This window comes from Heptranchias perlo, chromosome 40, assembly GCF_035084215.1.
Source record: "Heptranchias perlo isolate sHepPer1 chromosome 40, sHepPer1.hap1, whole genome shotgun sequence".
NCBI classification, from domain to species: Eukaryota; Metazoa; Chordata; class Chondrichthyes; order Hexanchiformes; family Hexanchidae; genus Heptranchias; species Heptranchias perlo.
The window spans coordinates 10,721,155-10,743,797 of NC_090364.1; the positions used below are offsets into that span (position 1 = coordinate 10,721,155).

The 22,643-nt window shown below is 46.1% G+C and overlaps 1 protein-coding gene across 3 annotated transcripts in view; it reads left to right on the top strand.

Moving 5' to 3' along the window:
- csf2rb (colony stimulating factor 2 receptor subunit beta) overlaps nt 1–22,643 on the top strand; it is a 51,806-nt gene that overhangs the window by 8,352 nt on the left and 20,811 nt on the right. For all 3 annotated transcript variants that reach the window (XM_067974578.1, XM_067974577.1, XM_067974576.1), the window contains 7 exons: nt 9,889–10,048; nt 12,103–12,250; nt 14,634–14,803; nt 14,965–15,122; nt 17,012–17,207; nt 19,308–19,446; nt 22,072–22,229. In XM_067974578.1, coding sequence (XP_067830679.1) covers nt 9,970–10,048; nt 12,103–12,250; nt 14,634–14,803; nt 14,965–15,122; nt 17,012–17,207; nt 19,308–19,446; nt 22,072–22,229 — 1,048 coding nt within the window. In that variant the 5' untranslated portion in view covers nt 9,889–9,969. The remainder of the gene's footprint in view (nt 1–9,888; nt 10,049–12,102; nt 12,251–14,633; nt 14,804–14,964; nt 15,123–17,011; nt 17,208–19,307; nt 19,447–22,071; nt 22,230–22,643) is intronic.

Here is a 22,643-nt window from a genome sequence, read left to right on the forward strand (position 1 = left end):
TGCAGAGTGAGGAATTGTCCACGTCCCAACCTTTGGACCAAGCGCAGTGCAGACCCGGTGTAGCTGAATTTCCTCGGAGCTTCTCCTGATGTAACTTTGGCAGAATTGCGGTGCAAACCCCATTGATGCGCTTAAGTGGGATTTTCGCCGAATTGCTGCAAGGCTTAGCAGAAGGGAATTCAGCCCCAGTGTGTTTGCCTAACGTCACCAAGTCGATAAGTTTCCTGTCAGTTAACTGGTATATGTGCGTTTAACCCCAAGTTTACTGAACTAGTCAACGGCAGAGAGCAGTTTACTTGCTACTTAATCATGATGATTAACAAATTACAATCATACAGCACAGAAGGAGGCCATCCATCTCTTTGAAAGAGCTCTCCAATTAATCCCACTCCCCTGCCCCTTCCCCATAGCCCTGCAATTTTTTCTCCTTCAAATATTTATACAATTCCCTTTTGAAAGTTACTATTGAAAATTAGTTGCTAAACTAACCAATTATAAAGCAGGACGGAGCAGCCTGATCGCACAGTGTAAAACAAAAGCAGATGCTGGAAATCTGAAATAAAAGCAGAAAATGCAGGAAATACTCAGCGGGTCAGGCAGCATCCGTGGAGAGAGAAACCAGAGTTAAAGTTTCAGGTCGATGACCCTTCATCAGAACTGGAAGATGTTCGAGATGAGCAGTTTTTAAGCAAGTGGCAGAGTCGGGGAAATGGGGGGGAATGGCGGGAAAAGTTACATCGAAACTACAGCAGAGAAACAGGCCATTCGGCCCAACCGGCGTTTACTCTCCAGACGCGCCTCCTCCCTCCCAACTTCATCTAACCCTATCAGCATACCTTCCAGCCCTTTCTCCCTCATGTGCTTATCCAACGGGAACTGGATAAGTACTTGAAAGGAAAAAATTTGCGGGGCTACGGGGATAGGGCGGGGGAGTGGGACGAGCTGGACTGCTCTTGCATAGAGCCAGGGTGGACTCGATGGGCCGAATGTCCTCCTTCCGTGCTGTAACCTTTCTATGATTCCATGGTCTAGCTTCCCCTTAAATGCATCTGTGTTATTTGCCTCAACTACTCCGTGTGGTAGCAAGCTCCACATTCCAACCACTCTCTGGACAAAGGAGTTTCTCCTGAATTCCCTATGGATTTATTCGCGACTATCTTATATTTATCTTATAAGAGAACAAAAGGGAAAGGGTGGAGGGCAGGAGTGATTATATGATGAAAGGGGATGATGGTGCAAGGACAAAAGGGAGTGATGATGACACAAGCATCGAAACAAAAGTTGGGTTTAGAGCCAGTATAACTGGTTGCAGCAGAATGGCAGAGTGCCAAAGAGGAGAAGGCTCCCGTGAGCCAGGTATGTGAGCGGAAGGAAGGCAGGAGTGCGGACTGTGTGTCGATAGCGGGCCCCCCCCCCAGCCAAGGACCAGCCCCACACCTCCTCCACTCCCAGTAGCTCTGGAGCCACCCTCCATTACCAGCACCTGCCGTCCGAGAGAAAATGGGAGGGTGGTTAAGGTTTAATGTTGTTATGCTCAATGTTAAGGCTGTTAAGTGCCTAGTGGAAGGTAATCTATTGAGTACCTGAGGCATAGGGTTCAGGAAGATCTCGGGTTAAATCCCCACCTGATCTCAACTGGGATGATGGTTAGAGTTGGCCTCTTCATCTCTGGGTTCGGAAACAGAAACACCAGAGATTCACTACTGATTGCTAACCAGTGACCCCTGCTGGATGTGCACGTGTGCATCAGGAAAGGATAGGATCAGACTTGACCTGTTCGTCCCACTCCAGACACTTGAGCACAAAAATCGAGGCTGACACTCCCAGCGCAGTACTGAGGGAGTGCTGCACTGTCGGAGGTGCCGTCTTTCGGATGAGTCGTTGACCCGAGGCCCCGTCCGCCCTCTCAGGTTGACGTAAAAGACTCCATGGCACTTTAGTGAAGAAGAGCAGGGGGGAGTTCACCCCGGTGTCCTGGGCCAATATTTATCCCTCAACCAACATCACTTAAAAAAAAAAAGATTATCTGGTCATTATTTCGTCGCTGTTTGTGGGATCTTGCTGTGCGCAAGTTGGCTGCCGCGTTTCCTACATGACAACAGTGAATACACTTCAAAAACACTTCATTGGCTGTAAAGCGCTTTGGGACGTCCTGAGGTCGTGAAAGACGCTATATAAATGCAAGCTCTTTCTTTCTATAATGTTGGTTAAGGTTGACTGAACTGCTAACACAGTCAATACTCACATTGAACTTAGGAACAGAATCTGCTCATGTGGAGGGTAAACACCGACACGGACTAGTTGGGCCGAATGGCCTGTTTCCACGTTGTAATTTCTATGACTTATAATGTGATACAAAAAAAAAACTAATTACATATCAGACCAAAATTCCTTTGATAAGTATTTGGATTTGTGGGAAAAAAAACGCATTAAATTCATTAGAAGCGCATAAATAATAAGACAAAACTGAAAATATTAGGTTAATCATGGCATAATCATTAATATCCTTATGCAAACAACCTCATTGATTCCGAGGTTAAGGCAGTGTGTGTCCCACACAGGTGAGAGCTGAGAGTTTGGATATAGGCGGAGGTGTCCATGTGACTGCCAGTGATTGATCTATATTTATTTCCTTATTTGCATAACCATTGAGGCTTGAATTTAGAAAGGTCATGAAAGCGCAGGGAAATCCTGTTTAAACTCATTTGTTTATCGGAGTTATGAATAGCAGTCCTTTGCACTCGATTCCAGTTGACGGTGACATCGACTTGCCCAGGGAATGGGTAACCCTGCTGACATCTGGGCCCCGATTTTCAAATGAAATTTTGGGTGCGTTTGGGTGGGTGGGAGGGGGCGGAGTTTGCGAAAATCGGGAAAATCCCAAGCGGGTGACCCGCCGCCTTCCGGGTTTCCCACGGACGCTCCTGTCTGCGCGTGCACTGCGGAGGTCCTGCTGGCAATTAAAGCCATCGGGATGATAGTTAAAGAACCAAATGTACCTCCTTGTTTCTGACATCGTTAAACTGATTTTAAACTAACCTGGGCGGCTGTCCCACCCATTCCGATTCGTGAAGGGCCTGATCAGGCAAACATAAAGTAAATAAATTAAATAAAAAACCCTTGCACAAAGTTTAAAAAAAAACAAAATAAATCTACCTTTCCACCAATGTTACCTGCACCCCCACCCCCGCTCCGATGTCCGATGTCCCCCTCTCTGATGTCCTTCTCTCCCCCCGATGTCTCCCTCTCCGATCTCCCCCCTCGATCTTCCACTCTCCCCCCTCGATCTTTCCATCTCTCCCCTCGATCTTTCCATCTCCCCCCTCGATCTTTCCATCTCCCCCCCTCGATCTTTCCATCTCCCCCCTCAATCTTCCCCTCTCCCCCCCTCGATCTTCCCCTCTCCCCCCCCCCGATCGTCCCCTCTCCCCCCCCCCGATCGTCCCCTCTCCCCCCCCCCGATCGTCCCCTCTCCCCCCCCCCCGATCGTCCCCTCTCCCCCCCCCCGATCGTCCCCTCTCCCCCCCCCCGATCGTCCCCTCTCCCCCCCCCGATCGTCCCCTCTCCCCCCCCCCGATCGTCCCCTCTCCCCCCCCGATCGTCCCCTCTCTCCCCCCCCCCCCGATCGTCCCCTCTCTCCCCCCCCCCCGATCGTCCCCTCTCCCCCCCCCCCGATCGTCCCCTCTCCCCCCCCCGATCGTCCCCTCTCTCCCCCCCCCCCGATCGTCCCCTCTCCCCCCCTCGATCTTCCCCTCTCCCCCCCTCGATCTTCCCCTCTCCCCCCCTCGATCTTCCCCTCTCCCCCCCTCGATCTTCCCCTCTCCCCCCACCCCGATCTTCAGCCCCCCCCCACTCTCTGTTCCAGTGCCGGATGACGTCTCTCCCTCTCTCTTTCTCTCCCCCCTCCCCACCCTCCGCGTTGCAGGACCTGTCAGCAGCCAGCCTGTTAATCTTCCCCCCCCTCCCCACTACCATCCCACCACCATTTTAAAATTGAGCCCCTGGAGTCACTTGAAAAGGAAGGCCCAAATTTCCTTTTCACCTGACCCCAGGTCTGATGCGTGGCCACATATTGGGGACAATTTCCTCCATCCACTAATGTTAACAGGAAAAAAAAGTCAGAAACCCACTTTATTTTCACGCTGACTTTTTCCTGAACAGAGTGAAAACACATTCCACCATTTCCTCCCAAGGCACCTCACAGACAAAATTTGACACTGAGCCACATAAGAAGATATTAGGACAGGTGACCAAGAGGCTTAGTCAAAGAAAGAGGTTTTAAGGGGCAGGAGGAGAGACTCAGAGGTTTAGTGAGGGAATTCCAGAGCTTAGGGCCTAGGCAGCTGAAGGCACGGCCGCCAATGGTAGAGCGAAGAAAATCGGGAGAGAATTACAGAGGTAGCGAGGGGTGAGGCCATGGAAGGAGAATGAGAATTTCTAAATTGATTATTTGTTATTTCAGAAATTCCTTTGTCTAACTTGTCTAAAATAAAGGACTGTGTTAAATGTTGGTACACGATTATCCCACAGCATATGGGACCACTCTTTCCAGTTCCTTCCATTCCTCTCCTGAAGGTGTAGACTCTCGCCGAGGTACAGTTGCAAAGATTGTTATCAACTAGCCAATTCTTGTTGATGGAGCCTGAACAGCGAGTCAGCAGGCTATTGAGGCATGGGGGGGGCGCGGGGAGGGGGGAGTTGAGAGCGTCACGGCCTGAGCCTCTTTGAGGTCCACCGGGAATCACTTTCCAAATCAGGAGTGAAAATCCTGGTTCATTTTTTGTCCGCTCTCTGATTTCGAGAACTTTCAGGCCCAGTTGTGATACCTTCACTGTTGATCTGGCTGCATTCAGCTAACTCAAGGCAGGCAGGGGATTGGCCTGTATGGTGTGGTTTGATGCCACTCCACGGCCATTAAAGCTCTCCTCGGCCTTCTCTTTCTTTGACAGCTGCACCACGCATTCCTACATTTTAACAACACTGCTTTCCGTATCTATTAACTGTCCGATTTCCTCTCCCCCACTCCATCCTCTGTGTTCAGATTCTGTTGTGCACAGTGCTAAATGTAAGTTCTTTCTGATCTCTCAGATGTGCAGTGTATGCTTAAAGCCTTCTCATTGAGCTGTGTATTAAGCATTTAGGCAAGGCCGCTGATATTTCCATAAATTACAATGAGTCCTTCACCACCAGTGTGCTGTGTACTGCCCAGTAGGTTGATGCACTTGGCTTAGATACAAATAATAGTCTCCACGACTATCTACGGCCACCCAATGCATTTAACCAAAGGATACTCAGGGCGAGCTGTAGGTTGATGAGGAAAAAATTCACTCTCTAGGTGAAACTTTGCTCATCTACAAAAGGTGCTTGAATAAATACAATAAACGACTGAAGTGCTGTTGAGAGGATTTAATAAGAAATATCTGAAGTTGGGAAGCTTAGTGCAATAGTAAAACGGGTGATAGCGAGTCAGCAGGCCGTATTACATCTCTCCCCGTTTTTATTTCCATTGCGGGAGAGAGGTAAAACGAGCTGCCGACTCGCCAGCTCCCATTTTACGCCATCGCGCAAACTCAAGGTTGACCCCATTGTTTACATCTTTGGACTGGGAGGGGAATTTTATAAGATCAGAAGTTTGTTTCCTCCGAACAGGGCAGGCCATTCCTTGGACGGAAAAGTCTCAAAGTCCAATTCTTCCTGAGCCAGTGGGAATTTGCCATTAAACCTGGTCAGCACAACAAGAGTCCCAACAAGTGAAAGGTTTCTCAACGGACAGCCAGTGTGTACCCGAGCCACACAGATCAGAGTGGTTCCAGGCTCCAGGTTCTATTCCTGCTCCGTGCTGGATTTAGCTGGCTCCTCTACCAAAACCCCTTATCTCGTCTTCATTCTTGAATTTCATGTTCGGCATGGTCAAGGACAATATGCACCTTAAGAAGAAGCAGCTCAGAGTCCCTTAGCTCAGAGGGGAGAGTTTGGGCTACTCTCCAGAGACAGAGAGTGAGAGACCGGGCTGGCCCCACCCCAATCATAGAGCAGAAACACTTTGTTATTTAATATCAAGTGAACGAAAACTCCCCAAATGCCCATAATAACCAGCATTAACTTCAGAATTATATCAAAATTGACCTCACTATGTTACAAAAATGAGTAAAATCAAGCCTGTGAACTACGGTAACTCTTCAACAACTGGTAATGGCTGGATTAGTTGAATGGGGCCAAAGCACCAATGAAGACATGGAGTAAGGACGCTTGTGAATAGAGAATGCTTAATACAAAATAATTTACAATTCAACCAGATGTTAAACGCACAACAGAAAATACTGAACATGCAGTTTTTGAAAGACAAAGATAGTTTCGTGTTTTGGGTGGAACATTCCAATTGACTTTTGGAACAAAGTACCTCACCAGGCGAGGGTGAGGGTTGGGATTTTGTTTGACTCCTTGCTCCTGTAGATCCTGCGTAGGAAAGATTGAACCTGGAATCATCGCAATCTGCGAGACAGTACCACACATCCATCTAGGAAGCCCTCTGTTTAAATTTGTTAACTTATTATTTCTTTCCCCCTGCTTATTTTCCATCCCCTAAACCACCCACCATTCATAGACTGAGTACTTCTGTGGTCTTTATCTCCTGAGACAAACCATCTGCGGTGGACCAGGGTGGACATTTCTCTCTCCTTCTCTGAAAAAAATATCTCCCCTCCAGTCAGTACCTTCTACTTGCCTAAGAAAGCAACCTCCCTTGTTTTTGTTCGAAGTAATGGTATCATTTTAAGCCTGAGCTTTCATCATGAAAGTTCCCAGAAACGTTAACCTTCCTCTTTCCAATGAGTGACTTAGAATGGTACAATCATAGAATAATACAGCTCAGAAGGAGGCCGTTCGGCCCATCGTGCCTGTGCCGGCTCTTTGAAAGATCTATCCAATTAGTCCAACTCCCCTGCCCCTTCCCCAGAGCTATGTACATTTTTCTTTCTCAAGTATTTATCCAATTCCCTTTTGAAAGTCACTATTGAATCTGCTTCCACCGCCCTTTCAGGCAGTGCGTTCCAGATCGTAACAACTCGCTGCGTTAAAAAAATTCTCCTCATCTCCCCACTCTGGTTCTTTTGCCGATTATCTTAAATCTGTGCATTTCCAGCATTTTCTGTTTTCGTCTCCTGAGAGGTTGTCAGAATGAACAGGGGTAGTTTTCAACTGCCAACCGCCTAGCTCTCACCTCAAAAACGGGTGGCCAGGCAGATGAAAGTTGAGGGGGGGGACAGCTCAGCCATCCTTTGGACACTCGAGGCCCACCCCGATACAATTTTCAGGCCTGTTTCCGACAGGAGGCTGACCAAATGTGCAAAAAGTGGTCCTATGCCCCCTATCTACATATTTGTAATGCAAATGGCTAGAAAGTGCACCAGATTCTCACTGCCCCATGTGTACTAAGCAGTGAGCGGCCTAATCAATGGTCCTTAAAGGGACCACTGGTGGTGCCGACCACACTAAAGGGCCCCAGACCTTTTCTCTGTTCTTTTTGTGGGGCCAGAAGGAGTAAGGGTGCTCTTCTGGGCCCCGCGAAAATGCTGCAGAATGCTGGCAACCCGCGCTCGCCCCTCGACCCCCGACCCTCCCCGATCTGAGACTCTGAGGTACAGATGAACCATGGGTCAGAAGGTCGTGGGTTCAAGACCCACTCCAGAAGCTTGAGCGCGTCCTCCAGGCTGACACTCCCAGTGCACTACCGAGGGAGTGCTGCACTGTGGGAGGTGCCGCCTTTCAGTTGTGACGTTAGACCGCGGCCCCGTCTGCCCCCTCAGGTGGACGTAAAAGATCCCATCACACTATTTCGAAGAACAGCAGGGGAGTTCTCCCTGGCGTCCTGGCCAATATTTACCCCTCAACCAATATCACTAAAAACCAGATTATCTGGTCATTATCACATTCCTGTTTGTGGGAGCTTGCTGTGCGCAAATTGGCTGCCACATTTCCTACATTACAACAGTGACTACACTTCAAAAGTATTTAATTGGTTGTAAAGCGCTTTGGGACGTCCTGAGCTGGTGAAAGGCGCTGCAGAAATGCAAGTCTTTTTTTTGCGATCTAACTGAATGGCGGAACAGGCTCGAGGGGCTGAATGGCCTCCTCCCGTTCCTGTGTCTAATCCGAACAATTTCGTGAGGCTGGCAGCGAAGCAGCAAAGAGGTAGACTTGACAGCTCTGCAGCCATCTGTTATCTTCGCTATAACTGTGTCGGCTTCACTCTGAACCAGGAAGCTTAGCTTCAGCAAGATTACAAGACATTCATCAAAAGATACCGCATCCAATGCGCAACTTTTTATCAGCATTTTACTTCTGTTCATTATCAAGGGTCTTGTCCTAGTAATGCCAACTTATCTCTAATCACAGGTCTCAATCTGCTGTGAGAAGGTTGAAAGTAGTCACAGTCAATATGAACAAAATGCATCTGTTTCCCTATCATTTACATTGCCTTCTTGTGACGACAGATTTTCTGCAATTATTTATTTAGCAATTGCAAACATGTTCATTTAATTTACGGCTGATATGATTCCCAGTTTTACCCGCACAATTATCCCACAAGTGCAGCTCCAACAACGTTCAAGAAGCTCGACACCATCCAGGACAAAGCAGCCCGCTTGATTGGCACCCCATCCACCACCCTAAACATTCACTCCCTTCACCACCAGCTCACTGTGCCTGCAGTGTGTACCATCCACAGGATGCACTGCAGCGACTCGCCAAGGCTTCTTCGACAGCACCTCCCAAACCCGCGACCTCTACCACCTAGAAGGACACGGGCAGCAGGCACATGGGAACAACACCACCTGCACGTTCCCCTCCAAGTCACACCCCATCCCGACTTGGAAATATATCGCCGTTCCTTCATTGTCGCTGGGTCAAAATCCTGGAACTCCCTTCCTAACAGCACTGTTCAGGGCAGGGCTGGAGGACGTTACAGTGGTAGGGAGAGGTGAGGCCATGAAGGGATTTAAACACAAGGGTGAGAATTTCAAATTTGAGGTGTTGAGGCAGCCAACGTAGGTCAGGAGTGAGGGACGAGCGGGTCTTAGTGCAGGATAAGATACGGATACGGAGTTTTTGGATGAGCTGAGGTTTATGACGATGGAGAATGGAAGGCCGGCCAGGAGAGCGTTGCAATATTCGAGTATAGAGCTACCAAAGGCATGGAGGAGCGTTTCAGCGACACATTCGCCGAGGCGGGGCGGAGACGGGCGATGTGGTGGAGGTGGAAGTAGGCGGTCTTTGTGATGGAGCGGTTATGGGGTCGGAAGATTAGCTCAGCGATAGATAGAACACTGAGGCTGCAAACAGTCTGGTTCAGCCTGAGACAGTGGCCAGGAAATGGGATTGAATCGGTGATAAGGATGAGAGTTTATACCGGGGGCTAAAGAGTGTTACTTCTGTCTTCCCGGTGTTTAAATGGAGAAAACTGCAGCTCATCCAAGATTGGATGTCGGACAAACTGTCTGTCAGTGCAGAAGGGTTGAGAGAGGTGATGGAGAGGTGCAGTTAGTGTCGTCAGCGTACATATGGAAGCAGATCCCTTTTCTGCGGATGATGCCCAAGAGACAGCCTGTAGATGAGGAAATGGAGGGGATCAAGGACTCGAGGTGTGGTGTAGGGTGGGAAGACAAGCCATTGCTAGAGATGCTCTGGCTACGATTGGACAGGTAACAGAGTGACCAAATGAGGCAAGTCCCATCAAACTGGACGACGGTTGGGGGAGGGCGGTGCAGTCGGCCGTGTCAAAGGCTGCAAAGAGGACAAGAAGGAATAACGCTTCCTGGCCACCATCACACAGACCTTGCTGCTCCCTGGAGTTGTGAATTGAAAGTTTGTTTCTTCTTCTTTCATCACTAGAGACAATGCGGGGGTGAGAACGAGAGGTTTAACGCCCTGAAAGAAAAGATTTGAGAAAAGAAACCTACAGCAACTTTCAACATGTTTGGAAAAGAAAGAACAAGCTTTTTGTGTCTGACTTCTGCTTTGGTTCTTATCACTGTTCACTGTGCTGAAAAGGGTAAGCAAGATTTTATGTTTCGAAGCTGTTCCTTTTTTGCCTGAATGTAAATCGGAGCTGAGATTGCTTGAGAAAGGATGCTACTCAAAATCAATCATATTGGTATGTCACTTATTGGTCCATAATGTCCTGTCAATCAGTTATGGCACCATCTTGTACCGAGCTAGAAAGAACGCCACACTCACCTCAGGGAAATGAGTCTGAGATTGGCTCATATCGATGAGGTGAAACTTTTCTCTGATGATGTTAAGGGTTCCCAGTTGAGTTAGACAGAGTCAATCTAACTGTCTGCGGCCATGTCCACACAGCACACAAACCTCCATCACTGGCATTCTGCCTTAGAAAGGTTACGCAGAGGCATCGGAAATGGAACTGTCAGCCTGGTGTTGTAGTGTGGCTTCTTCTGGAGACCATGAGACAGAGCAGTGCAGAGGCAGCTTTACCTTAATCTCATCTGCATTTGGTAACTGTTACTCTTGTCCAGCACCGACAGCCCATATTTTGATGAATACGCAGTTTCATTCCCTTCTCTCCAGCACATAAAATAAACAAAACTAAGATTCATGATTACTTCACAGAAAGGCCATTAATAATCTCGAGTGTGATGTAAAGTGCCTTTTGTGTTGTCAGACTGCTTGTCCAATTCCAGTCGTGGATGTGCCGCGATTTCCTCCAGCTAAACCTTTGTAAGATCGAAGCCATCGTCTTCAATCCCCGCCACAAACATTGTCCCCTCGTCTCCGATTCTAGCCACTCCCTCGGGTCGAACCAGACTGTTCGCAACCTCGGCGTCCTATTTGACGCCAAGCTGAACTTCCATCACAAAAAATGCCTACTTCCCCCTCTGTAATATCACCAGCTTCCATCTTTGCCTCAGCCCATCTGCTGCTGAAATCTTCATCCATGCTTAGTGGTATAAACTGGGCGACATGGACATGTTGGGCTGAAGGGCCTGTTTCCATGTTGTAAACTTCTATGATTCTATGCCTTTGTCACCTCCAGTCTCGAATATTCCAATGTTCTTCTGGCTGGCCTCCCATCCTCTGCGCTCATAAACTTTAGCTCATCCAAAACTCTGCTGCCCATGTCTTATCCCGCAACAAGTCCAGTTCACCCATCATTCCTGTCCTCGCCGATCGACATTGGCACCTCTAGTCTCCCAAAACCTCAAATCTAAAATTTGCATCCTCTTGTTAAAACTCCTTCGTGATTTGGCTCCTCCCTATATCTGTAACCTCCTCCAGCTCTATAACCCTCCATAACTCTATAGACAGACTGGGACTTTTTTCCCTGGAGAGTAGGAGGTTAAGGGGTGATCTTATAGAAGTCTATAAAATAATGAGGGGCATAGATAAGGTCGATAGTCAAAATCTTTTCCCAAAGGTAGGGGAGTCTATAACGAGGGGGCATAGATTTAAGGTGAGAGGGGAGAGATACAAAAGGGTCCAGAGGGGCAATTTTTTCACTCAAAGGGTGGTGAGTGTCTGGAACGAGCTGCCAGAGGCAGTAGTAGAGGCGGGTACAATTTTGTCTTTTAAAAAGCATTTGGACAGTTACATGGGTAAGATGGGTATAGAGGGATATGGGCCAAGTGCAGGCAATTGGGACTAGCTTAGTGGTATAAACTGGGCGACATGGACATGTTGGGCCGAAGGGCCTGTTTCCATGTTGTAACTTCTATGATTCTATGATTCTAACTCTCCATTCCTCTGGCTCTGGCCTCTTGTGCGTGTCTCCTCCCTTCGCCCCCACCTTTCGTGGCAGTCCCTTCAGCCGTCTAGGCCTCACCCTCTGGAATTCCCTCCCATAACTCCTCTGGCTCTCCACCGCCCCCTCCTCCTTTAAGGTTCTCATGAAAACCCACCTCTTAACCCGCTCCTAATGTCTCCTTCTTTGATTTGGCGTCCATTTTTGTTTGATTACATTTGTGCAAAGTACCTTGGGACATACCTATGGAATGTTATACTTATTAAGGCTTTTAATTAGACAAGAATGCAGCTCAAAGGATTTGTTTATCACTCATTTCTGATACTTGGTTTTCTTTATGACTATAGGACACGACATTACCAGCAGCTTGCAATGCTACACTGACTACATCTCCAAGATAGACTGCCAATGGGCTGAAAACACAATGGCAAGACATTACATTCCAATGGACCTGTATTACGAGAAAGTAGTGCCAACTGCATTGACAAATCACAGGTTAATATTACATGAGATTCTTTTGTGCAAGATATACAAATATTTCAGTTTTGTCCTGAAGTTGCTGACTGCCGCCATGGTGTTTGGTTCCACAAGTGGCTCAGTGGGTAGCACTCTTACCTCTGACTCAGGAGGTTCTGGGTTCAAGTCCCACTCCAGAGATTTGAATCTAGACTAACACTCCCAGTACAATACTGAGGGAATGTTGCACTATTGGAGGTGATGTCTCTCGGGTGAGATGTTAAACTGAGACTGCCCTCTCAGGTAGACGCAGAAGATCCCATGGCACTATTTCGAAGAAGAGTAGGGGAGTTCTCCCTGGTGTCCTTAGCCAATGTTTATCCCTCAACCAACATCACTGAAACTGACTAGCTGGTCTTTAACTCATTGCTGCTTGTGGGATCTTGCTGTGCTCAAATTGGCTGATATGTTTCCCTCCATTGCTGAAGTGACTGCAATGGGAACAGGAGTAGACCTTCCAGCCCCTTCAGCCTGCTCCACCATTAAATTAACTCATGGCTGATCTGTACCTCAACTCCATTTACCCACTTTAGTTCCATTCCCCTTGATACCCTTCCCTAACAAAAATCTATCAATCTCAGCCTTGAAAGCTCTAATTGTCCCAGCATCCACAGACTTTTGGGCAATTCCTTCTACCCTTTGTGTGAAAAAGTGTTTCCTGATTTCACTCCTGAATGGCCTCGCTCTAATTTTAAGATTATGTCCTCTCGTTCTTGATTCCCCCACCAGAGGTAATAGTTTCTCCATATCTACCCTATCAAATCATTTTAAACACCGTGATCAGATCACCCCTCAATCTCCTATACTCAAGGGAACACTAGCCAAGTTTACGCAAGCTTCCACTGGTTCCCCCTGGACCACGCACACCGTCTCAACAGAAATGAAAATTCCAGCGGCCTGGTCTTGGGTGTCTACCAGCACCGCTGTGATTTGGACATAAATTTAACCTCTAACCCCGGTATCATTCTGGTGAATCTGTGCTGCACCCCCTCCCAATATATCCTTCCTGAGGCGGAACGAAGTATTCCAGATGGGGACCAAGGATCTATACAACTGCATAACGTCCTCCCCTTTGTATTCCGGCCCTCTTGAGATAAAGGCCAACATTCCAGTGGCCTTTTTGATCGCCTCTTGTACCTGTCAATCAGCTTTAAATGATTTGTGTACTTCATTGTCTGTGAAGTGCTTTGGGACGTCCTGAGGTTGTGAAAGGCGCTATAGAAATGCAAGATTTTTCTATCTCCCTTTTGGTGTCCAAATCACAGCGGTGCTGGTAGACACCCTAGAACAGGCCGCTGGAATTTTCATTTCAGTTGAGACGGTGTGCATGGTCCAGGGGGCACCAGAGGAGAAAAGTGGAAGGGTGGGAATTAGAAGATAAATACCCTCGAATCAAAGTGGTGCTGAGGCCCCGTTGCCACGTGGGATGTAATCAGTAAAATCAGACCGCAAATCGAGTGTGGGGCCTAGCTGGCTCAGCACCGCACTACAAAGCGCATTCCTCCATTCAGTCATCACGCCCTACCCATTTTGAACAAAATACGTCCCAAAAAAAAAACACCACTTCACGAGCAATAGGACCTCCCCTCCTGTGTCGGTCAGTTCCACTCTGTCATCAGCTGCTGGGAAGTGTCCAGAGACTGGGAGGAACTTTGTAAGCTGATAAACAGTAGGAAGCAGTCTACATTGCCAGCAAGAAAATACAAGGGCTAGAAAATTGAAAGAGTGCACAGGGACTGTCGTACAAAACACATTGAGTTATTATCATCAGTAGTATATAAAAAGGAGATAGAGGCATTGGAGGAGGTGCAAAAAAGATTTACAAGGATGATACCAGAACTGAGAGGTTATAACTATCGGGAAAGACTGAACAGGCTGGGGCTCTTTTCTCTAGAAAAGAGACGGTTGAGGGGTGACCTAATAGAGGCCTTTAAAATTATGAGAGGGTTCGATAGGGTAGATGTAGAGAAGATGTCTCCACTTTTGCAGAAGTCCAAAACCAGGGGCCATAAATATAAGATAGTCACTAATAAATCCAATACGGAATTCAGGAGAAACGTCTTTACCCAGAGAGTGGTGAGAATGTGGAACTCACTACCACATGGAGTAGTTGAGGCGAATAGCACAGATGCATTTAAGGGGAAGCTGGATAAACACACGAGGGAGAAAGGAATAGAAGGGTATGCTGATAGAGTGAGATGAAGTAAGATGGGAGGAGGCTCGTGTGGAGCATAAACACCGGCATAGACCAGTTGGGATGAATAGATTGTTTCTGTGCTGTGAATTCTGTGGATCGAGCCTATAGGGAAGAAATATCAAAACGAAAAATTCTTATTTTTATGCTTTCTACTTTATTTTTCAGCCAAGAGAAATGCATCTTGAGTGGAGCACCAGAGAATGTGTCGAGCTCTTACCTTAATTGGTGGTGCACCATAAAGGAGAACAATTATGTCGTCGCATTTAAATATAATTATACCTTTAAACCAGAAAGACCCGTCAATCTGGGTAAAACCTTCAGACTTTTGGAAAACAGTAAGTTGGTTTTGGAAACGATTAAAGCTTGAAGTTTGTTTTTCCTGGGCAGGTGAGACCCGATGGGCTCCCTCATCTATTAGATCCGAAATGAGATGCAAATCTTGCCCTCCATTACACGTGGCTAACCTACTTTTCTTGTTTGTCACTTCAATTTTCAGTCAAGCCTCAACCTCCGCGGAATCTGAGTCTTACCGTTATGGAGAAAGGGGACTATTTACTCGTATGGCAGACAGTTTATACGAGAGACCCACCCAATATGCTCTTTGGAAAGTTGCAATATGAAATTAACTACAGACGAACCTGGGAATCATGGGAGGTACAGACAAGCTACGCCTTTTCTTAAAGCTTTGTGAATAAACAAAATTGCACAGATCGGGGCATGTGGAGGTTGTCAGTATCGTGACTGTGGAGATGGGGCAGCATTTATACTATGAGGCTGATAATATAACGATGATTTGAATTAAGTAATGATCGAGAAGGTGCAAAAACAATTTACAAAGATGATGCCAGAACTGAGAGGTTGTAAATATCAGGAGAGACGGAACGGGCTGGGGCTCTTTTAGAAAAGAGAAGGCTAAGGGATGACTAATAGAGGTATTTAAAATTATGAAGGGGTTCGATAGGGTAGACATAGAGAAGATATTTCCACTTGTGAGGGAGTCCAAAACTAGGGGTCATAAATATAAGATAATCACTAATAAATCCAAGAAGGAATTCAGGAGAAACTTCTTTACTCAGAGAATGGTGAGAATGTGGAACTCGCTCCCACATGGAGTAGTTGAGGCGAATAGTATAGATGCATTTAAGGAGAAACTAAATCAGTAGATGAGGGAGAGAGGAATAGAAGAATATGCTGATAGGGTGAGATGAAGTAGAGTTGGAAGAAGCTCGTGTGGAGCCAGCATAGACCAGTCGGGCTGAATGGCCTGTTTCTGTGCTGTACATTCTATGTAATTCTATGAATGCCTGATACACCAGCTCCCCATATTACTGGACACCCAAAGCAGATGGCCAGCGCGAAAGGCAAAAAGCTCGGTAGAGGTGCAAAAAAAAGTATTTAAATTCGGGTGCCTCCCCATAGTGCATGCAAGCAGAGCTGAAGGGGAGGACAAGCATATCATTTTTTTTTGACCTAGCTGGCCCTTCCCTTTAAATGGGAGGCCCAGCTTGTTGTACTTCAAAAGGCCAAATTGCTGTGCTGGTGCTGCCACCCTCCCCTAGAAAAATGCCACAGGCAGTCAGCAACCCTTGACTGACCATTTGCTCCTTACCAATAACTAAAACAGCACTCACTTACGACTGAGCTTCTGCTTAAATAACCTTTAAGTTCAGGATTTTTAGTCAGAACCGATCCCCCCGCTGATTGGAATAATGGTACAGTCCTTCCAGGATTTCCCCTCCTTTATTTAAACTTTTTTCTGCCATTTTTTCTGTTTGTGTTTCCCCCTCAGATATACGTAAATAATAGAAACACAGTCCCACCATCCACTGGGAACACACTTTAAAATGAACGCTAAACTGGGGTAAAATTTCAACTGCAGCTTCACAACTCAGATAATATGGAATGATTGAATTTTGGTACCGGTCAGAAGGACTGCAATAATCTTTTCCAGTCCTGCTTTCCAGTCTTTCCCAATTTTCTTAGGGAATGGTTCCATTGCAGTTAGTAATCTTGCAATTCCAAATGTGTGAGCGTTCATAATGTAGGGATGGACTATTCAACTGCGAGGGCATCACAAAGACGCCGGATATTGTCCTCCCTTAACATTCAGAGACCTGTATTTTCCAGCAGAGGCCTCTGGATAATGATTAGGGATGGGAGCCCTCGCTGTTGGCAGTGTCACCCCAGCTTAAATCAGCAAACAAACCAGAGATCAAAAACTATGATTTTTTCTGTCCCTAGGACTCAGTACCACAGCAGATGATACATTTACCTGCCTTGTGTATGCACTAGTGCGATGTCCTTTAATACAATTTGTGCCTGCACATCATGTGCTACAGAAATCTTTGCCAAAACTTATTTTTTCCAATGAAATTGGCGCCTGTTAGCAACTGTGTTGTCCTTTAAAAAACATTAAATAAATACCAGTATAAATATTTACACAGATTTCCCTACTGAATGTTATTAAATTGAGCGCAGTTGCAGACTTTAAACTGACTGTAGTGTATGAGCTGAAGGATTTTTTTTTTGTTGTCTCCCTGCAGAATTCTGTAACGGAAACCGTGTCAGAGGACAATCAGCAGTTTCAAATCCGCAAATCATTTCTGGCGACAATGAATACGTACATTGCACGGGTACGGGCAAAGCCACAGCAGAACAGTAGTTATAGGGGCCACTGGAGTGAGTGGAGCACCGAGATCCAATGGAACACAACCCATGATGCCAATGTCTCTCAAACAGGTAATTAAGACCATAAGACCACATGAGATAGGAGCAGGAGTAGGCCATTCGGCCCCTCGAGCCTGCTCCGCCATTTAATGAGGTCGTGGCTGATCTGATTTTTACCTCAACTCCACTTTCCCGCCCTTTCCCCATATCCTTTGACTCCCTCGCTGATCAAAAATTTGTCTAACTCAGCCTTGAATGTATTCAATGACTCAGCCCCCAAAGCTTTTTGGGGTAAAGAATTCCAAAGATTCACGACCCTCTGGGAGAAGAAATTCCTCCTTATTTCCATCTTAAACAGGCGACCCCTTATTCTGAGACTATACCCCCTAGTTTTAGATTCCCCCATGAGGGGTAACATCCTCTCAGCATCTACCCTATCGAGTCCCCTCAGAATCTTGTATGTTTCAATAAGATCTCCTCTCATTCTTCTAAACTCCAATGAGTATAGACCCAACCTGTTCAATCTTTCCTCATAAGACAACCCTTCCATACCCGGAATCAACCGAGTGAACCTTCTCTGAACAGCCATCCAATGCAAGTATGTCCTTCCTTAAATAAGGGCACCAGAACTGTCCGCAGTACTCCAGGTATGGTCTCACCAGCATCCTGTACAGTTGTAGCATGACTTCCCTGTTTTTATACTCCATCCCCCTTCCGGATTACCTGCTGCACCCCTGTATGTTGACTTTTTGTGTTTCATGTACGAGGACACCCAGATCATGTCATAGAAATGTTTGATAACCTGCAATTGGTGGAGGAAGGCACAGAAGCAGATTTTCATAGACCTGCTGTATTAGTACTGAATATGTAAGCAGCAAAACTGTGACATGGAGATGATGAGAATATAAAAGGATCGTGCCATGATTTTTAAAAATTCATTCTCGGGATGTGGGCGTCGCTGGCAAGGCCGGCATTTATTGCCCATCCCTAACTGCCCTGATTCAGCTGAGTGTCTTGCTAGGCCACTTCACAGGGCAGTTAAGAGTCAACCACAATGGTGTGGGACTGGAGTCACATATAGGCCAGAATGGGTAAGGACGCCAGGTTTCATAGGAACAGGAGTAGGCCATTCAGCCCCTCGTGCCTGCTCCGCCATTTGATAAGATCATGGCTGATCTGTGATCTAACTCCATATACCCGCCTTTGGCCCATATCCCTTAATACCTTTGGTTGCCAAAAAGCTATCTATCTCAGATTTAAATTTAGCAATTGAGCTAGTATCAATTGCCGTTTGCAGAAGAGAGTTCCAAACTTCTACCACCCTTTGTGTGTAGAAATGTTTTCTAATCTCACTCCTGAAAGGTCTGGCTCTAATTTTTAGACTGTGCCCCCTACTCCTAGAATCCCCAACCAGCGGAAATAGTTTCTCTCTATCCACCCTATCTGTTCCCCTTAATATCTTATAAACTTCGATCAGATCACCCCTTAACCTTCGAAACTCTAGAGAATACAACCCCAATTTGTGAAATCACGATTTTTCGATAGAGCTTAGGGGACATCTCAATCTCAATATAACCAATATTTTCAAAATACTCTTCACATATTTGTAAAATTTTGTATAAAACGGGGTTAAACTTTTATTTCGGCAAACTGGGCATTTAAAGCCATGCTCTGCTTGTGAATCTCGAATCTGGGCAGACTCGCAGCGGAATCAATATTCTTACACCACAGAATTTAGTTGGGCTCGATGCAAAGATTAGCCTTGAGGTGCCGCAGAATTCCAGGGGCCTTGGTTAAGGGGAACCTGATGGAATGAGAGAGAATAAAATTTGGGATACAAGTTTCTCCTCAGTGGTCAAATTCCCCACACGTATTATTATAAGCAAACGTCCGGTTGATTATATAAATATCTGGCACTCAACCCCCCCAGTTATACCACCTCACTTGCCAGGTGAGACAGCTAGGTTTTAAATCAGCACAGAAGGAGGCCATTTGGCCCATCGAATGGGTAACTGCTTGGTTTCCACTCGGCTCTTCCCCATGGAGGAACTGTTGAAATTGTGAACTCATGTAGATCAAGGAAGCAAACTCGATGAGCTCCACTCATGGTGCAGTGAACTAAGGTTCCTGCTCTATATTTCGTTTCTAACCGTCTGCCTTGAACTTTCACAGCTAAAACTGAGGTAATGCCTCGAAATCTGCAGTGTGCCTACGATGGTGTCCGAGAGATTGAATGTACTTGGGAAGTAACAAGGGAGTCCAGTCGATATTTTGAATTCAACCTCCACTATGGAAAAGCCAATAGCCCTGAGTAAGTAACGGAAAAGTTCCAAACAAATTAGGAATCAATACTTGAATTAGGACTCTACAGTGTGACTAGAACGTTCAGTTAGATTATTACTGTCCAGTGATTTCATAGGTCAAATATAGTAGGCGTTAATGTATGATATAAACCTACATGTTTAGAACAAGGCAGTGAATCAAAAATATTAACATACCAAATTCCCAAAAGGCACTCGTAGCTCATCATTTGAATAATAGACTATTGGAAAACATGACCAAGGAAAGCAATTGAGGTTAGTGCTATAAATGTGTCCAATGGAAACCAGAAATGATTTTGAAGAGAGAACGGATTGATTAATGTGGTGAAGAAGCTAGTCGGTGGGTTCCAATCAATCATTAAGGGGACGACTTGGCCTAAATAGTCTTTCCTCGCCTAAAAAAAAATCTTAATTTCAAAAAATATAAAGATTTCTAATGAGTCTACGAAGACTCCTGGGTCTTTTTTAACTTCATCCTTTATTATTTAAACACCATTCGTGGAGTCCCTGTGTTGTTTATTTTTTCTTTTCTATGTGCAGTACTTTATATTTCTCTGTTAAAGTTTGGTATCATCTGCAAATTTGACCATTTTGCATTGAGTTTCTGAACTCAGTGTGGTCCCTCTGTGCTCAGTTTTGGGACCACTGGCAGTGGGAGCACAGAGGGACCCCACTCAGTAATTCCTTCCACTTTGACATAACTCCTATAACAAGACTCAATGGGGGTCATTTTGACTTTTGGCGATATTGGAATCCCCCCCACTCCTCTACACTTGACAGGATGTACAACGGGCTGGCATTTTCACCTGTTTAACACGATCGCCAAAAGTTAAAATTAACCCCATTGTTTCCTCCCCTTTGTTAATTGTATTTATGTGATTTATATCAATTAGTGTTAATTGTATCCAGGTGGTGGGTATCAACTGGGGACTCTCTTGTATCCATTTTATAAGGGAGCTGATCTAGGATGTGGTGTGGGTAATGTGGAGCTCTGCGAATAAAGGCTTGGAAGCAACTGAAGATTAGGCTCTAGTATTCTATTGTTCATCGCCTGGCTATCCAATTTATAACACTCTTGAGCCAATTTCTTATTCATTTGCAGAGTTTACCATGAACCCCCACAGCTTTGTGGGTTAACTAAGAGCCTATCACAAGGCACTTTGTCAAATGCCCTCTGGAAGTGGTCACCCAAAGCCTCAGATTTAAGATTCTCATCCTTGGGTTTAAGTTCTTTCATGACCTCACCCCTCCCTATCTCTTTAACCACCTCCAGCCCTACAATGCCCCAGCACTGTGTCTCTGACTCTGACCTCTTGTCCAGCCCCCCCTCCCTTTGACCAACCATTGGCAGCCTTCAGCTGCCTAGGCCCCATACTCTGGAATTCCCTCCCTAAACCCCTTCACCTCCCTCTCCTCCTTTCAGACATCCTTAAAACGCACCTCCTTGACCAAGCTTGTGGTTAGCCCTCCTAATATTTCCTTTCTTGGTTTAGGGTCCATTTTTTGATTACACTTTGGGACATGTTCAAAGGAGCAAGAAGGTTGGTCAGGCAGAATCTTACCCTTCTGAATCCATTTTGACTTCTATTAATTAAATTCTAATTGTACAGTTTATCTTCAAGTTTACACCTGATAATTGATTCCAATATTTTACACAATATTGAAGTAAACTGCCCCTGTCTGATTTGTCGTCTTTTTGAAAGCGGACGTCAAGTTGGCCTACTTTTATTCCCCAGTGTCCAGTGACTCCCTCATGATTGTTAATACCTCACAAATCCCACTCTATAGCTCCTTTAGCCACTGTGGAATAAATACCATCTATCTCAAGAGGTTTATTGGTTTTGAGCCCTATTTTTTTTAAAAAATAATTCTGGGGATACGAGCGTCGCTAGCAAGGCCGGCATTTATTGCCCATCCCTAGCTGCCCTTGAGAAGGTGGTGGTGAGCCGCCTTCCTCTTGAACCGCTGCAGCCCGTGTGGTGAAGGTTCTCCCACAGTGCTGTTAGGAAGGGAGTTCCAGGATTTTGTCCCAGCGACGATGAAGGAACGGCCGATATATTTCCAAGTCGGGATGGGGTGTGACTTGGAGCGGATCTTTGAGGTGATGGTTTTCCCAAGCACCTGCTGATCTCATCCTTCTAGGTGGTAGAGGTCGCAGGTTTGGGAGGTGCTGTCGAAGAAGCCTTGGCGAGTAGATAGAACACACTGTAGCCACGGTGCGCCGGTGGTGGAGGGAGTGAATGTTTAAGGTGGTGGATGGGCTGCTCATCAAGTGGGCTGCTTTGTGTTGGATGGTGTCGAGCTTCTTGAGAGTTGTTGGAGCTGCAACCCATCCACTCTGGAACTTCCAGCTCAAAGTCATATTGAAGTCACTAATTTTGCCTTCCCTTGTGAATATTTGAAGGAAGTAGTCATTCAGAAACTAGTTAATTCAGCACAGACCAGGAATCGAAACTTGTACCTCCATGGTCTATTTGTGCAGCGGGCATCAATGTTGATGATAAATTGAAGAGGCGAAATCGGCATGCTCGTTCCTCCCTTGTCTTGTTCTTGTGTAAGTCTATTCAATAACGGTGACTAGCCTTCCATTAATTTTTACTTTTTTCACTTTTCAGAACCAAAGAATGCAAGCCATCGGTGATAGTCAACACTTTTTCACATCTCACAGTTCATCGCTGCAACATACCTGTGGATGGTCAGGAAGCCCTGGCTGACTATAAAGTGCTCCTGAAGCTCAGCGAGCCAGCAATAACATTTGAACCATTTCGAAACAGTGAGTTAGTTTTAGCACTGTTTTCATATTTATTGCACCAATGAATTTTCACTCGGAGGGTTGAGAATCTTTGGAATTCTCTACCCCAGAGGGCTGTGGATGCTCAGTCGTTGAGTATAGTCAAGGCTGAGATCAATAGATTTTTGGAATCTAACGGAATCAAGGGATATGGGGATCGGGCGGGAAAGTGGACTTGAGGTCGAAGATCAGCCATGATCTGGTTGAATGGCGGAGCAGGCTCGAGGGGCCGTATGGCCTACTCCTGCTCCTATTTCTTACGTTCTTATGTTCTTATCTCAGTTTGTCAAGAAATGTTAACTTTGGATCAGAATTTCTGTTTAAATTTCCTGGGGTGGGTGAGGTTGTAAGATTGCCTCCAGATCTGCCTGGTTTCTGCCCCAGTGATGTTCTGTC